The 16,971-nt window shown below is 45.5% G+C and overlaps 1 protein-coding gene across 1 annotated transcript in view; it reads left to right on the top strand.

The window, feature by feature from the left end:
• The first annotated feature begins 10,035 nt into the window (after positions 1–10,035).
• LOC140723605 (NACHT, LRR and PYD domains-containing protein 3-like) overlaps positions 10,036–16,971 on the top strand; it is a 75,494-nt gene continuing 68,558 nt past the window's right edge. Inside the window, exons 1-3 of the mRNA XM_073038171.1 lie at positions 10,036–10,050; positions 10,743–10,809; positions 15,361–15,531. Coding sequence (XP_072894272.1) covers positions 10,036–10,050; positions 10,743–10,809; positions 15,361–15,531 — 253 coding nt within the window. The remainder of the gene's footprint in view (positions 10,051–10,742; positions 10,810–15,360; positions 15,532–16,971) is intronic.

The raw sequence follows: 16,971 nt of genomic DNA, 5'->3' as shown, positions 1-16,971 counted from the left end.
ATTCGCAGTGAAGTGTTGCCTCACCTGGAAGGACTGTTTTGTGTCTGAATGGAGGTGAGGGAGGGGGTGTACAGGTAGGTGTAGCACTTAGGCCGTATGCAGGGATAAGTATCTGGAGGAAAATTAGTGAGGAGGGATGAATGAACAAGGGGATTGTGGAGGGAGTGACCCCTGTTGAACCCTGTTTGTGACATCCTAAACAGATTTGTATCAATGCAATCCCTACATTCATTAGTTATCTCTTTATTACAACATAAACATCATATACTCCATACAGTGAATGCTCCAGGCATCCGGGTCTCCACACCGGCTCCTGAGGCCACTGAGGGGCGGTGACCAGAGAGCGATAAATATGTTCAACACTCTGGAGCTCTGCTGGGCTGTTATCCTGGTGATGGAGGAAGTGGCTCAGCAGAACTAACTGCAAATAGGAAATAAGGAACAACCTCACATACTTTGAGTTTCATTGTGACAAAGATGAATGCTGAGCTCTCAGCCATTTTGTAATTGGGAAACTACAATTCTAATGGCTGTTTTAACCCTGTCTCGAGGTGCCTCCATTAAATCTGTTAGTAGTTTCATCTCTACAGAACTTACAGCAGTGCCGAAGCTGTTACAAACTCAAAACACATTGTTGGATTCGAAATGTCTGTTTCAAATGTGAAATATAGGATATTTACAAAAGGCCTCACACAATGCATTGTGGTGATAACCATTAAGGGTCCTTATTTATTCAATTAAGTAGTTAAAATGCCATTATATTCTTGTGCCTGCAATTAACCTATAACTACGATCAACACTAGGTATTCATACAGGTGATATTCAGATCCTGTTACTGGACAGAAGTATGGAAGATAAAGTCCCTATATACAACTGAATACATTGAGAGTGTGACCTCAGATCCTAGACTCCCCTCCTGTTTAAAACATCTTGTCCTATCACAATATCCAGCACTCAGGATTTCATTGACATTTCTGTTCCCAGAGTCACCACCCCTCCATTGAGAACAGGCCCAGAGAAACAAAATGCCCGTCATACATAAAACTTTTCATTCCATAATCACCCTTGTGAAATTTGTAAACAACAACTGTAATGAGCACATTTCCACGAATTGGTGCAGGATAATTTATTGAGAGAAACTGTGCTTTCCTTACTGCCCTGTTAACGGTCACAAGATATCTCCCGATTTTCAGTGTGCCAATCTATGCATGGAGCCGAAAGAGATGGGAGAGATTTTCAACAAATTCTGTGTGCCTGTGTTTCGTTGGGAGACAGGAAGAGACAGTGGAAATGACGAAAGCCGGCCAGATCATGGATTGTGTACGGATTACACAACAGGTGCTTGCTGTCTTGAGGTAAATTAGGATGGATAAATCCCCATGAATAGGGTAGAGGCTGCAGGAGCCCTGCCGGACACGGATGTTGCTGGTATTTAAGGAGTAGAGTTACAGGGGTCGGTTGAACAGGTTAGAAATTGATTCCCTGAAACACAGGAGAATGAGGGGAGATACTAGCAGGGGTTCCCAAATTTTTTGTTTGTCATGGATCCCTACCATTAACTGGAGGGTTTGTGGGCCCCAGGTTGGGAACCCCGGCTAGAGGTAAAGACAACTATGATGGTAGAAATAGGGTGAATGCAGGTAGGGTTTTGCCCCTCATGTTCAGTGTGGTCATGGGTTTGGGGCAAAAAGTGAAATATTAAACGGGAATCGGAGTAGGAACAATCTCACTCAGAGGGTGACATGAATGCGGATGCAGGTTTCAAATGCAAATAGGAGAAGTTTGTATGGGTGCATGGATGAGGGCGGTGTTCAGCGATATGGTCTGGGTGCATGTGGATGGGATCAGGCAGAGGAAGGCACAGTCTAGATGGGCCGAAAGCCCTGTTTCGGTGCTGTGAAATGACGAATTTAAATTGAATGTCCGACACGTCTATTTACCAGGAGACTAAATCATTCCAACTTAATGTTCGAAAATCCTGCAAGCCCAAGGAACACTCTACAGATAAAGAATATCAGTGGAGAGGAACAAAGTTAATGCTCCAACCCCCTATGTCGGAATGGTTTCAAACATTTTCTGATTTGATTTCAAATCAAATCAACTTGAATGTTTCTTTAATTTCCAGCTGCTCACAGACAGACGACAGTGAGTGGGGATTTCCAAACACGGAGAGAATACTGAACCCAGGGTAGATAAACAAGAATGCAAACACTGAACAGTTCGTTCCAGACACTCACTCGTTCTGTGTCTTGAGATTACCCCTCAGGTCTCTCTGGTCTCTCTGCTCCACTGTATCTGTGCCCTTTGGGTTTGGACTCCCCAACCCCGAGAAACAATCCTTGATATATATTGACTGGACATCAAAGGCAATACAGACTACGTTAGAAAAAAAAGCTTTGACTGTACCAGTGATACCACCTCCCCGGCCCCCCGTGCTTCGAGGCACCCAACACAAACCAGCCACGAAAGCTAACCGCTCCTACGTTTGAATAGATTGCAATAGGTACACTTAATATCAAAGAAGTGTATAAAATATACATCCTGAAATTATCTTTCTTCGCAAACATCCATGAAAACAGAGGAGTGCCCTGAAGAATGAATGACAGTTAAATGTTAGAATCCCAAATCCCACCCCTCAAGCTTCCCCTCCCATGCATAAGCAGCAGCAAAGCAACAACCACTCCCCCCCCCCCGAGCAAAAAAAAGCATCGGCAACCGCCATTGAACAATCAAGCGCGCAGCAAAGCATCAATAAAGACACAGACTTGCAGAACCCCAAAGACTACTCGTTCACCTGATAATTCGAAATACCACAGTGTGTGTGTCTCTCTCTCACCCTCTCTCTCTCACCCTCGCTCTCACACTCTCTTCCCCTCTCTCCGCCTCTCTCTCTTTCTCTCTCTCCCTGTCTCTCTCTCGCACCCTGTCTCTCTCCCTCTCTCTCACCTCTGTCTCACTGACACTCTCTCTCTCTCCCTCCCTCTCTCGCTCTCCCTTCCCCTCTCTCCCTCCCACTCTCTTTCTCCCCCTCTCTCTCCCACCTCTCCCCCCTCCAAATAAGGGAAAAAAGGTGTCATAATTTCACAGGTGAGCAGCCACTCTCTGTAACAACAATGAACAGACTCTGCCGAGATCCAACCCCTGTGAGGCTGCCAGGGCAGAAACATCCCAGGCCGAGTGCTCCGGCAGTGTGGGCACCAGCTCACTGATGACATCACGGCCATCGTCAACACTTCACTAATGCAGGCTTCACATCGGCCAGCATCATCCCTGCACCAAAGAACTCTACAGATTCAGAATGAAACGACTACCGCAGGGTGAAACTGCCACCAATCATCACAAAGAGCGTGAAACGGCTGGTAGTGACACAAATCAATAACTCCAATCCTGCCGCACTGGTTACTCACCAATATTCTTACTGACAGAACCGCTCTGTAACAAATTCCAACTCTACCATCTAAATACAGCCCTGTGCAACTGGGTGTTGGACTACTGAACCATCCGGTTTCAGAAAGTCAGGATGTAGAACTGCTCCTCACTCCCAGTCATCCTCAACACGGGCTGTGTGCTGAGCCCATTGCTGTACACTCTGTTCACACATGACCGCACGGCCAAACACCCGGGGAATCACATTGTCAAGATCGCCAAAGACACGACAGTTGTGGGGTCCATCACTTATCAATGAGATGACATAGAGAGAGAAGGGCTCAAGGCCGGGTACACCTCAACCAACAAACTCACCCCACCACACCCTCATTACCACGAGTTTAACATTTCCTGGCACTCACCATATGTACAGATACTCCTGTGCCTAACGTCACTTTATGGACATACTACCAATGTTTTAAGCTATGACATGTTTTTATATAATTCTGATATTTATCTCTGCGATTTTTGTTCCTGCATGAGATCCACAGCAACAATGATTTATGTTCCCCTTTACAACAGTTCACTGGATTGACATTAAACAATCCTGTGTATTGAACCCTGGGGAGAATACCACGACCACCCACATTATCTGTACACCCTCCTGTTATAAACTCCGATAATGTTACCGCCATTCTCCTGTGGAATAAAGATCCAGCTCGGCCAACCACTCCCTATAACTCGGCCCTGTAATCCAGGCAGCATCTTAAACAAACTCTTCTACGCCCTGATAATGGCTTTCCTACGATAGTATGAAAAGAAAACAGATATTTAATTTTCGGTGTAGTCTTACCAACAATTTATATAACTACAATATAATGTCCATAATCGAGAACTCAATGCCTAACTGATGAAGGCCAGCATGATTAAAGCCTTCTTTTCCACCCTCTATACTTGCCCGTCCACTTTCAGTGAACTGTACACCTGTACTCCAAGATCTCTCTGATCCACAACACTCCATGCCCTCCCATTCACTATACCAGTCCCACCCTGGTTTGACTGCCAAAAGTCACCATCTCTCACTTGTCCAAGTTGAAACCATTTGCCATTTCTCAGCCCATCTCTATAACTGACCCAAGGGCCCCTTGAAATTATTTGTAACCTGTGGCAATATGAAAAACAAACTTGCTAACGGCGCCAGGTATTCATGTCAAATCAATGGCATGAATAATGAAATACAGAGGTCCCAATACTGACACGCACATCCCACTCGTCACAGGCATCCATTCGCTAAATCCAATTTCAGTCATCTCCCTCTGCTTCCTGTCATTGAACCCCGTGTGAATCCACCTCGCAAGCTCCCCGCGAATCTCACGTGACCGAACCTTCCAGATGAGCTGCCACGCAGGATCTTGTTAGAGGCTTCACCAAAGTCCGCTTAGACAAAATCTCTGCCCTACGTCATCTATCTCCATCGTTACCTTTTCGGACATCTCCAGAATATTTGTGAGTTATGATGTCCCAAAATATCTGAGAGGTATGATGTCCCAAAATATTTGAGAGGTATAATGTCCCACTGGGAATTGTGGTCGGTGATTCCCCCATAACCAATGTCTAACCACCCGAGACCTCAGCTTCACTGCAGATTGAGGAAATTCCAACCCGAGCTGTAGAATTACCAGCCTGGATCGAAGTCCATATACTGTGAGTTGCATGTTCTTAGAGACTCCACCCCTACATTATAACCCAGTCACAGATGCTTTGTTGCTGGCCATTTGACGTTGTGTTCCTGCCATTTTCGGTTCACAAACTAAGGTCAGAGGGGACCCTCAGGATCTTCTGCCTGCGTTGTTGTTCAGGCTGGTTACCAGGCTGTAGATTGTGAGAGGATACGGATACACTTCAGCTTGTCTCCAGCAGCTAAACTATCTTTGATCACTGTCTTCTTGCACTGTGGGATCTTGCCCAGCACAGTTGGCTGCGATGTTTCCCTCAGGGTAGCAGAAACACAATGTAAAATTATAAAACAGAAAATTCTGGGAACTCAGTACATCAGAGTACATCCGTGAAGGAGAAATGGTGGAAGACCCAGTTTCAGAACTGTGACTGTCCGAGATCCTGCCGATCTGCTGAATGTTTGCAGCATTCAACCATTTTACTTTAAATCTCCTGCAACAGCAGTTTCTCTTATTTTTAATGCAAAGATATTAACTGATTGGAGAGTTGCGGATGTTGTTCCTTTATTCAATAAAGGCAGTAGAGATCGCCCAGGAAATTATACACCAACGAGCCTTGCTTCAGAGTTTGGTAAATTGATCGGGAAGATCCTGAGAGGCAGGATTTATGGACATTTGGAGTGGCATAATATGGTAAGGAATAGTCCGCTTGGGTTAGTCAAAGGCAGGTCGTGCCTTACGAGTCTAATTTAATTTTTTGAGGATGTGATGAAACGCATTGATGAAGGAAGAGTAGCAGATGTAATGTATATGCATTTCAGCAAGGCATTTGATAAGGTACACCATGCAAGGCTTATTAAGAAAGTAAGGAGGCACGAGGTCCGAGGGGTCATTGCTCTCCGGATCCAGAACTGGCTTGCCAATAGAAGGCAAAGTGATGTAGACGGGTCATATTCTGCATGGAGGTCAGTGACCAGTGCTGTGCCTCAAGGATCTGTTCTGGCACCATTTCTCTTCGTAATGTTTATAAATGACCTGGATAAGGAAGTGAAGGGATGGGTTAGTAAATTTGATGATGACACAAAGGTCGGGGGTGTTGTGGATAGTGTGGACGGCTGTCCATGGTTACAGCGGGACATTGATAGGATTCAAAACTGGGCTGAGAAGTGGCAGACGGAGGTCAACGCAGATAAGTGTGAAGTGGTTCATTTGGTACATCAAATATGACGGCAGAATATAGAATTAATTGCGACTCATGGCAGTGTGGAGGATCAGAGGGATCTTGGGATCCGAGTCCATAGGACACTCAAAACTGCTGCGCAGGTTGACTCTGTGGTTCAGAAGGCATGTGGTGTGTTGAACTTCATCAATCGTGGGATTGAGTTCAAGACCCAAGAGGTAATGTTACAGCTATACAGCATCCAGGTCAGACCCCACTTGGAGTACTGTGCTGAGTTCTGGTCACCTCACTACAGAAAGGATGTGGAAAACATAGAAAGGGTGCAAAAGAGATTTACAAGGATTTTTCTGGATTGGGAGCAACCCTTATGGGAATAGGTTGGGTGAACTTGTTCTTTTCTTCTTGAAATGGAGGATGAGAGGTGACCTGATAGAGGTGTATTAGATGATGAGAGGCATTGATCCTGTGGATTGTCAGAGGCTTTTTCCCAGGGCACAGTTTTCAAATGCTTGTAAGCAGGTACAGAGGCGATGTCAGGGCTAAGTTTCTTTTACGCAGACAGTGGTGAGTGCGAGGAATGGGCTGCCGGCGGCGGTGGTGGAGGCGGATACAGTATGGTCTTTTAAGAGACTTTTGGATAGGTATGTGAAGCTTAGAAGAAAAGAGGGCTGGTAACCCTAGGAAATCTCTAAAGTATGTTCATGTTTGGGACAGCACTGTTGACCGAAGGGTCTGTGCATTGTGCTGTAGGTTCTCTATGTTTCTATGCTTCTGTGTTCTCAGTTCATTCCATACAGCCAATGCTCACAGCATCCTTTCCTCACACTATCATGCTGCTGTATTTACTCCCGAGGCCACTCTCCCTACCCTGAGAGGCAGTGAACACAGAGCGATAAAAAATGTGCAACTCTTCTTGCAGCTCTAGTGGGCCGTTACCCTGGAAACAGAGGAAGTGGCTCATCAAAAATAACCGAAAAGGGAAATAACAAACTCAACATCGTATGCTGTGAGTTTAATTATGATAAAGTTTAACACTGCAGCCATTTTGAAATGAAGAATCTAAAATTGTGAAGTCTGCTTTTGACGTGCAACTTTTAATTAATCGTCTAGTAGCTCTGGCTAACAAAAATGATCAATACTTAGCGATCAATAATATATTAACCACTGCCGTGAATATACTCAGTGACAGCCTCAATCACCATCTGTTGCAACAAACTCCACAGATCGACAAATAAAGGGGAACAAAATCATTGTTGCTGTGGATCTCATGCAGGATCAAAAATCACAGTGAGATAAATATCAGAATTATATAAAAACATGTCAGAGCTTAAAACATTGGTGGTATGTCCATAAAGTGACGTTAAGCACAGGAGTGTCTGAACATATGGTAAGTGCCAGGAAATGTTAAACTCGGGGTAATGAGGGTGTGGTGGGGTGAGTTTGTGGGTTGAGGTGTACCCGGCCTTGAGCCCTTCTCTCTATAAGTCATCTCATTGACATGTGATGGACCCCACAACTGTCGTGTCGCTGGCGAACATGACAATGTGACTCCCCGGGTGTTTGGCCGTGCGGTCATGTGTGAACAGAGTGTACAGCAATGGGCTCAGCACACAGCCTGTGTTTAGGATGATTGGGAGTGAGGAGCCGTTGTAAATTCTGACTTTCCTAAGCCGGTTGTTTCAGTAGTCCAACGCCCAGTTGAACAGGGCTGTATTTAAATGTTACTGCAAATCTGTATTTTCATTGATGTATTGCTGCACGCTTAAGTGTTCGGTGGGGGTTCCAGATGTTTTTTGTTTGGTGGGGGGGGGGGGGGGTTGTTGCTTTGGTTATTCGGAGACACAATAATTTAATGGAATTTTTAACCACTTAATTGAACAAAGAAGGACACTTAACGATAATCATCACAATGTATTGTGTGATGTCCTTTGTAAATATCCTATAGTTGATATTTGAAACAGACAGGCCGCATCTAACAATGTGTTTTGATTTTGGAACAGCTTTGGCACTGCTGGAAGTTCTGTAGAGATGAAACTACCAACAGATTTACTGGAGGCATCTCATGACAGGTTTAAAACTGCCATTAGAATTTCAGCTCCACATTACAAAATGGCTGAGAGCTCAGTAATCATCTTTGTCACAATTAAACTCAACGTATATGAGGTTGTTCCTTATTTCCTATTTTTAGTTAGTTCTGCTCAGCCACTTCCTCCATCACCATGGTAACAGCTCACCAGAGCTACAGAGTGTTGAACATTTTTATCGCTCTCTGGTCACCGCCCCTCAGTGGCCTCAGGAGCCGGTGTGGAGGCCCAGATGCCTTAAGCATCCACTGTATGGAGTATATGATGTTTATGTTGCAATAAAGAGATAACTAACGAATGTAGGGATTGCATTTATGCAAATCTGTTTAGGACGTCACAAACAGGGTTCACTCCCTCCACAATCCCCTTGTTCATACATCCCTCCTCACTAATCTTCCTCCAGATACTTATCCCTGCATACGGCCTAAGTGCTACACCTACCCGTACACCTCCTACCTCACCTCCATTCAGACACAAAACAATCCTTCCAGGTGAGGCGACACTTCACCTGCGAATCTACTGAGGTCATCTATTGTGTCCGGTGCTCCCGATGCGGCCTCCTTCACACTGCTGAGACTCGTAATAAATTGGGAGGTCGTTTAGTCGAGCATCTCTGTATCATCTGCCACAAGGGGGACTTTGCAGTGGCCAAACATGTTATTTCTGATTCCCATTGTGCCAAGATGAGACCGGCCTCAGGGTGGAGGAACAGCACTTTATATTGCAGCTGGGTACCCTCCAACCTGGTTGTATGAATATTGAATTCTCCTTCCAGTAAACAAATTCCAACCCCCACCCATTTCTCTATTCCCCACTCTGAACTTCCATTTCTGCTGACTAGCCTATTAATTCCCCCCGGGTCCCCTCCTTTGCCTTTCTCCTATTGACAACTCTCAGATTCTTTATTCTCCAGCCCTTGACCTGCCCATCACTTGACTTCACCAATCACCCTCCACCTCCCCTCTTTCTCCATCCCGACCTTGTTATTAAGATTACTTCCCCTCCTCCTCAGGAATGAAAAAGGCTGGTTGTCTAAAATGTCGACTGTTTACTCTTTTTCATACATACTGCATGTTGTGCTGAGATCCTCCAGCACTTTGTGTGTGTTGCTTTGGATTCAACGTTCATGCCAAGGGACTGGAGACTACCCAGTCGGTATATGAGGTGTTGCTCCTCCAGCCTGAGTTTGGCCTCATCGTGGCGGTAGAGGAAGCTATGCATGAGCATGTCCGAATGGGAATGTGAAGCAGAGTTGAAGTGAGTGGGAACCGGCAGATCCTGTCTCGAAGAAGCGGTCCCCCAATCTGCGTCGGGTCTCGCCGATGTGGAGGAGCCGCACCGGGAGCACCGGATGCAATAGATGACCCCAACAGACTCACCAGTGAAGTGTTGCCTCACCTGGAAGGACTGTTAGGGGCCCTGAATGGTGGTAAGAGAGGAGGTGTAGGGGCAGGTGTAGCACTTACGCTTGCAAGGATAAGTACCAGGTGGGAGATCTGTGGGGAGGGACGTGGGGACCAGGCAGTCGCGGAGGGAACGATCCCTGCGAAAAGCAGAGAGGGGTAGAGAGGGAAAGATGTGCTTAGTGGTGGGGTCCTGTTGAAAGTGGTGGAAGTTGGGGAGTATAATATACTGGATCCGGAGGTTGGTGGGGTGGTATGTCAGGACAAGGGGAACTCAGTCCCTGTTGTGGTGAAGGGAGGATGGGGTGAGGGCCGAAGTGCGGAAAATGGAGGACGTGCGGGTGAGGGCATCATTGATGACGGCAGAAGGGAAACCACGATTCTTAAATAAAGAGGAAATTAGAGATGTCCTGGAATGGAAAGTCTTGTCCTGGGAGCAGATGCAGCGGAGACCGAGGAACTGGGAATAGGGAAAAACATTTTTGCATGTGGCTCCATCCCAGTTTCACTCTGCCTGCTCCTCCAGCTGCCTATCACCTCTCTCATCGTTCTGCCTTCTTCTACTACACATAGTGCTTTACCTTCTTTACCTTTCCTGCCTATCACCTCTCTGCTTCCCCAGCCCCACCCCTTGATCTTTCCCTTTACTACATTTTCACCTGGCACCTACCAGCCATCTCCTTCCCACCCTTCCCCGCCTTCTTTATAGGGCCCCTGCCTTCTTCATACGGGGTATGAATCGAACCCGTAACTCTGAGAACCGGGAGGTGGAGAGATGGGGACGGGAAGATACAGCAGGAAAAATCAAAAATGTAGCTGGTGTAAAATGCGGCAGGTAGGTCGGACAGCGTGTGAGGGGCGAGGAGCTGAATCACCGGTTCAGGTGGGAGACCCTCCACCCGTCACGTGAACCAGATTCTCACTCCCATTTCAAACGCAGATCTGCAGCATCTGAGGTTTTCGCTTCCGAGGCCCCGCCCCCGCTCTCACAGTCTCCGGATGGACCGGGTTTTCTTTCCGTTCTCTGTTGAAGCGGATCGTCTGCTGGGAGCGGATGGTCCGATCGCTGTCTCCGGGGCAAATTGATCACGTTCTCATCGGTGAGTATTGAGGCCGGTCACTAGGGGTGAACGCGACCGACAATTTCACATCGGTGAGTACTGAAGCCGATCCCGGGGGACGGGAACCTGATGTTGGGCAGAGAGTCCCGTTAACTTCCTCGAACTGGCGGCCTCGTCCCGCTTCCTGGACACAACCTGTCGTGGTCGGTCCGGGTTATGGGACCTTCACACCGAACCGACTGAGATGAACCACCGCTCAGCCCCTGTTGTTCTGGTCCCAGGAGCGGGATGAGGTGGTGATGCCGAGACTGAACCCATCCATTAAGATGTACCTGGTGAACTTTACCTCCATCACCTGGCCCGGTATCGGATCCAAACTTCACCTGGATCGACGCCTGGGGTCGATAATTGTTTTACATATTTCCAGCACACTGGAAGCGGCCGTTCGGCCTGTTGTGTTCTTGCAGACAGAGGGTTAAACAGAGTAATCGCACCCTCGGGAGACTCCTCCACGTGTATGAGAAGTTTCATCTTTCCCTGTTCAGACAGGACAGTGAGATCCAGATCTCTCACGTCCTCTCGGGGGACTGGGAAGTTTAATTCCATCTTCTTTCCATTACTACGACTTGCCGAAATGCTGACAGTGTTTCCCGATATCTGGCCCTATTAATGCGAGAATTAAGTCTTGTTCATTTACCCGAGTTTCTCTGAATTGTGCACACTCCCTCCAGAATTTCCAAAGGAGCAACCCAGGCTGTTAATATTTCCAGACGATTGAAATGGGGAATCTTTATTTTGTTTTCCATGTACAGAGGTAGAGTGAAAATCGTGTCTCCGTTATTCTCCACACAGATCAATACATTGCAGCAGTACATTGAGGTAAAACAAATCATTCTGGTTACAGAGAAAGTGCAGTGCAGGCAGATATGTGGTGCAAGGTCACATCGATTTAGACTGTGAGGTCAGGAGTCCACTCATCACGCTGTTCGCTTCTAACAGCAGAATGGACACCGTCCTTGAGCCCGGTGGCATGTTTCTGTTCCAGTTAATCTTCGACCCGATGGGAGGGTAAGAAGAGATCATGTCCAGTGTTGTGGGGATCTTTCATTATGTTGTTGGCTTTTCTGAGTCAGTGGGAAGTGTAGACCTGAGTCCCTAGAGGGGAGGTTGGTTTCTATGATGTTCTCAGCTGTGTCCACAGTTCTCCGCTATTTCATTCAGGTAAAGGAAGTGCTGTAACTGTATGAAGATGTGAAGTATCGGGATGGGATACTTTCTGCAGTGCATTGGTAAAGTGTGTAGAGTAGAAAAGGGCATATACCAAATTTCTAATTGTTTTTTCTGGCTTTGTTATATTGGAATCTGTTATCTACTAGTGCGTACTATTACTTCAGGATCTGTGAATTGTGGGAGGACCATCAGAGATCGCCCTTGATACCTTTCCTCCATCCGGCTCCATTTGCTCATCTTCTGCCCATCTGGTTCAGACTCTGTCCAGCCTTTATCCCACCACCTCAATGATATATATCAACCATCTTGTTCAACCTCTGTCCAGCCTGCATCCCACCACCTCAATGGTATACGTCAACCATCTTGTTCAATCTCTGCACAGCCTATATTCCACCAGCTCAATGATATATATCAACCATCATATAACCATATAACCATATAACAATCACAGCACGGAAACAGGCCATTCCGGCCCTCCTAGTCCGTACCGAACTCTTAATCTCACCTAGTCCCACCTACCCGCACTCAGCCCATAACCCTCCACTCCTTTCCTATCCATATACCTATCCAATTTTACCTTAAATGACACAACTGAACTGGCCTCTACTACTTCTACAGGAAGATCATTCCACACAGCTATCACTCTCTGAGTAAAGAAATACCCCCTCGTGTTTCCCTTAAACTTTTGCCCCCTAACTCTCAAATCATGTCCTCTCGTTTGAATCTCCCCTACTCTCAATGGAAACAGCCTATTCACGTCAACTCTATCTATCCCTCTCAACATTTTAAATACCTCGATCAAATCCCCCCTCAACCTTCTACGCTCCAATGAATAGAGACCTAACTTGTTCAACCTTTCTCTGTAACTTAAGTGCTGAAACCCAGGTAACATCCTAGTAAATCGTCTCTGCACTCTCTCTAATTTATTGATATCTTTCCTATAATTCGGTGAACAGAACTGTACACAATATTCCAAATTTGGCCTTACCAATGCCTTGTACAATTTTAACATTACATCCCAACTTCTGTACTCAATGCTCTGATTTATAAAGGCCAGCGTTCCAAAAGCCTTCTTCACCACCCTATCTACATGAGACTCCACCTTCAGGGAACTATGCACTGTTATTCCTAGATCTCTCTGTTCCACTGCATTCCTCAATGCCCTACCATTTACCCTGTATGTTCTATTTGGATTATTCCTGCCAAAATGTAGAACCTCACACTTCTCAGCATTAAACTCCATCTGCCAACGTTCAGCCCATTCTTCTAACCGGCATAAATCTCCCTGCAAGCTTTGAAAACCCACCTCATTATCCACAACACCTCCTACCTTAGTATCATCAGCATACTTACTAATCCAATTTACCACCCCATCATCCAGATCATTTATGTATATTACAAACAACATTGGGCCCAAAACAGATCCCTGAGGCACCCCGCTAGTCACCGGCCTCCATCCCGATAAACAATTATCCACCACTACTCTCTGGCATCTCCCATCTAGCCACTGTTGAATCCATTTTATTACTCCAGCATTAATACCTAACGACTGAACCTTCTTAACTAACCTTCCATGTGGAACTTTGTCAAAGGCCTTGCTGAAGTCCATATAGACTACATCCACTGCCTTACCCTCGTCAACATTCCTCGTAACTACTTCAAAAAATTCAATAAGGTTTGTCAAACATGACCTTCCACGCACAAATCCATGCTGGCTACTCCTAATCAGATCCTGTCTATCCAGATAATTATAAATACTATCTCTAAGAATACTTTCCATTAATTTACCCACCACTGATGTCAAACTGACAGGTCTATAATTGCCAGACTTACTTCTAGAACCCTTTTTAAACAATGGAACCACATGAGCAATACGCCAATCCTCCGGCACAATTCCTGTTTCTAATGACATCTGAAAGATCTCCGTCAGAGCTCCTGCTATCTCTACACAAACTTCCCTCAAGGTCCTGGGGAATATCCGGTCAGGACCCGGAGATTTATCCACTTTTAAATTTCTTAAAAGCGCCAGTACTTCCACCTCTTTAATTGTCATAGGTTCCATAACTTCCTTACTTGTTTCCCACACCTTACACCATTCAATATCCTTCTCCTTAGTGAATACCGAAGAGAAGAAATCGTTCAAAATCTCTCCCATCTCCCTCGGCTCCACACATAGCTGACCACCCTGATTCTCTAAGGGACCAATTTTATCCCTCACTATCCTCTTGCTTTTAATATAACTGTAGAAGCCTTTCGGATTTACTTCCACCTTATTTGCCAAACCAAACTCGTAACTTCTTTTAGCTTTTCTAATCTCTTTCTTAAGTTTCCTTTTACATTCTTTATATTCCTCGAGCAATTCCTTTACTCCATGCTGCCTATATCTATTGTAGACATCCCTCTTTTTTCGAACCAAGTTTCTAATATCCTGTTCAACCTCTGTCCAGTCTGTATCCCACCGCCTCAATGATATATATCAACCATCTTGTTCAGCCTCTGCCCAGCCTGTATCCCAGTGCTGCAATCTCTGTTTCAAATTTTGTCTTCGTTGTGAAGTTTTGTTTTGCATCTTTTCCAGCATTGGTTTTTAATTGTTCGGGCTACCAGAGGTTTAATTGAACACAGCACGTGGCAGGGTAAAAGCAGCCATTTCAATTTTAGTTTCACCGTTAAAAAGTGGCTGCAATGTTAATCTTTATCATAAAGGAACTCATAGCATCTGATGTTGAATTTGTTATTTCTTTTCTCGGTTATTTTCAGTGAGCCACTTCCTCTGTTTCCAGGGTAACGGCCCGTCAGAGCTGCAGCAAGTGTTGCAGTTTTTATCGCTCTGTGGTCACCGCCTCTCAGCGTAGAGACAGTGGCCTCGGGAGCAAATGTAACAGAGTGATAGTGGGAGGAAAGGATGCTGTGAGAATTGACTGTATGGGATGTGTTACACCAGGGTCAGAATGAACTGAGAAATAGCAAACTTGTTGGAGTTGGGTGGCATTTACAGTTTACGGTGGCAATCGGTTACTATCTGTGCATTAAAATGAAGAGGTAGAAAATACTACAGTTGCAGGAAATTTAAAGTAAGGAGAAGAAAATACTGGAAACTCTCAGCAGATCGGCAGCATCTTGGACAGTCTCAGTTCTGGAACTGGTTCTCCACCATTTGTCCTTTCAGAGATGTAGTCTGATGTACTGAGTTCCCAGCATTTTCTACTTTATAATTTTACATTTTGTTCTGGCTACACTGCAGGAAACATGGCAGCCCGCTATGCTGAGCAAGATCCCACACAGCAGGAAGGTTGTGATCAAATGCGCTCAGTTTAGCTGCTGGGGTCAGGCTGAAGTGTAACCGCATCCTCTATACAGACCGGGGAACCAGCCTGAGCACCAGCCCCGGCAGAGGCTCAGGTTCCACCTTAGTCTGTGAATCAGCAATGGCCGGAATACCACCGGCACCAAAGCGTCTTTGTAAGGGTGATGATATTGGGCTGGTGACCCTGAGGATATGGAACTGCCAGTATACGGGCTTCAGTCCAGGTTGGTAATTCGACAGCTGGGATCGGAATTTTCTCAGTCTGCAGTGAAGCTGAAGTCTTGGGCGGTTGGGCATTGTTTGTGGAAAAATCACCGTCTGCACGGCCCAATAGGACATTATATCTGTTAAGTTTCTTGGAGATTGTTTAAGAGTTAACTAGAGAGTTTTGTGAAGTTGGGCTGTAATGTTGTTCATCTGAATTTTGTCTGTAACAAGATCCCGCATGGCAGCTGATCGGGAAGGTTCGGTCACGTGGGTTTCACCGGGAGCTGGCGAGGTGGATTCACATCGGGTTCCAGAACAAGAAGCAGAGGGAGATGATTGAAGATGGATTTAGCGAATGGAGGCCTGTGACGAGTGGGATGTGTGTGTCAGTGTCGAGACCTCTGTAATTCACTATTCATGCTATTGGTTTGTACATGAATGTACATGGCTACACAGAGTATTATGTAGAGTTGTGTTCACCCTACTGTAGTAAATATGTTATCAAGCTGGAGAGGGTGCAGAACAGATTGCTGAAGATGTTGCCTGGACTAGAGGGCCGAGTCATAGGAAGCGTTTGGCCGAGCTGGATCTTTAGTCCAGATGAGAATGAGGGTGACATTGTTGGAGTTCATGAAATCAAGATGGAGTGTAGATATGTGGTCGGTCGTGGTATTTTCGCCAGGGTTCAAGATTCAAAATTGTTTAACGTCATTCCAGTACACAACTGTAAAGGCGAACAAAATAATTGTTACTCAGGACAGAAAAAAAAATGATGGAGACCACAACAATAAACGAAACACAATACATGAAGTATGATAGTTTAAAAAGATTGATTGTATGTCCATAAAGTTATTTTAGGCACAGGAGTGTCTAGAACTGTCAGGAAATGTTAACCTAGTAGTGGGTTAGTGAGTAGAGGTGTTGATCGGGCTTATTGCTTGGAGAAAATAACTGCTTTGATTTCGATTATCCTGGCGTGGGTGTTACAGATCCGCAATTCCTTTAAGGCATCACCAGAGTCGTAAAAAGAGTTTTGGGCATATTGACCTTTATAACGCAGGCTATTACGAAGAGTGGTTGGGATATTAATGCTAAAGTTGTAAAAGACACCGTGAATCCGAAAAAAAGCCAAAACAGAATTGTGTGCCGTTCTGGTCAGCTACTTGGAGGAAAGATATCGATAAGCGTGAAAGAATGCAGGAAAAATTACACGGACATTGCTAGTATTTCAGGAAATAACTATAGTGATAGGTTGAACAGGTTGGAACTTGATTACCTGGAATACAGGGGAATGAGGGGGTATCCTAGCAGGAATCCAACTTTTTTTTATGCCATTTGCCCCTACAATTAAAGGAAGGGTCCAGGACCTCCGGTTGGTAACCCGTGCTAGAGATATAGAAATCTATTATGGTATTTTCAGAAGGCATTTGATAAGGTCCTACATTGAAGATTGGTGG

This window comes from Hemitrygon akajei, unplaced genomic scaffold (assembly GCF_048418815.1).
Source record: "Hemitrygon akajei unplaced genomic scaffold, sHemAka1.3 Scf000120, whole genome shotgun sequence".
Classification (NCBI taxonomy): Eukaryota; Metazoa; Chordata; class Chondrichthyes; order Myliobatiformes; family Dasyatidae; genus Hemitrygon; species Hemitrygon akajei.
This window is presented reverse-complemented; position numbering and strand designations above follow the sequence as displayed.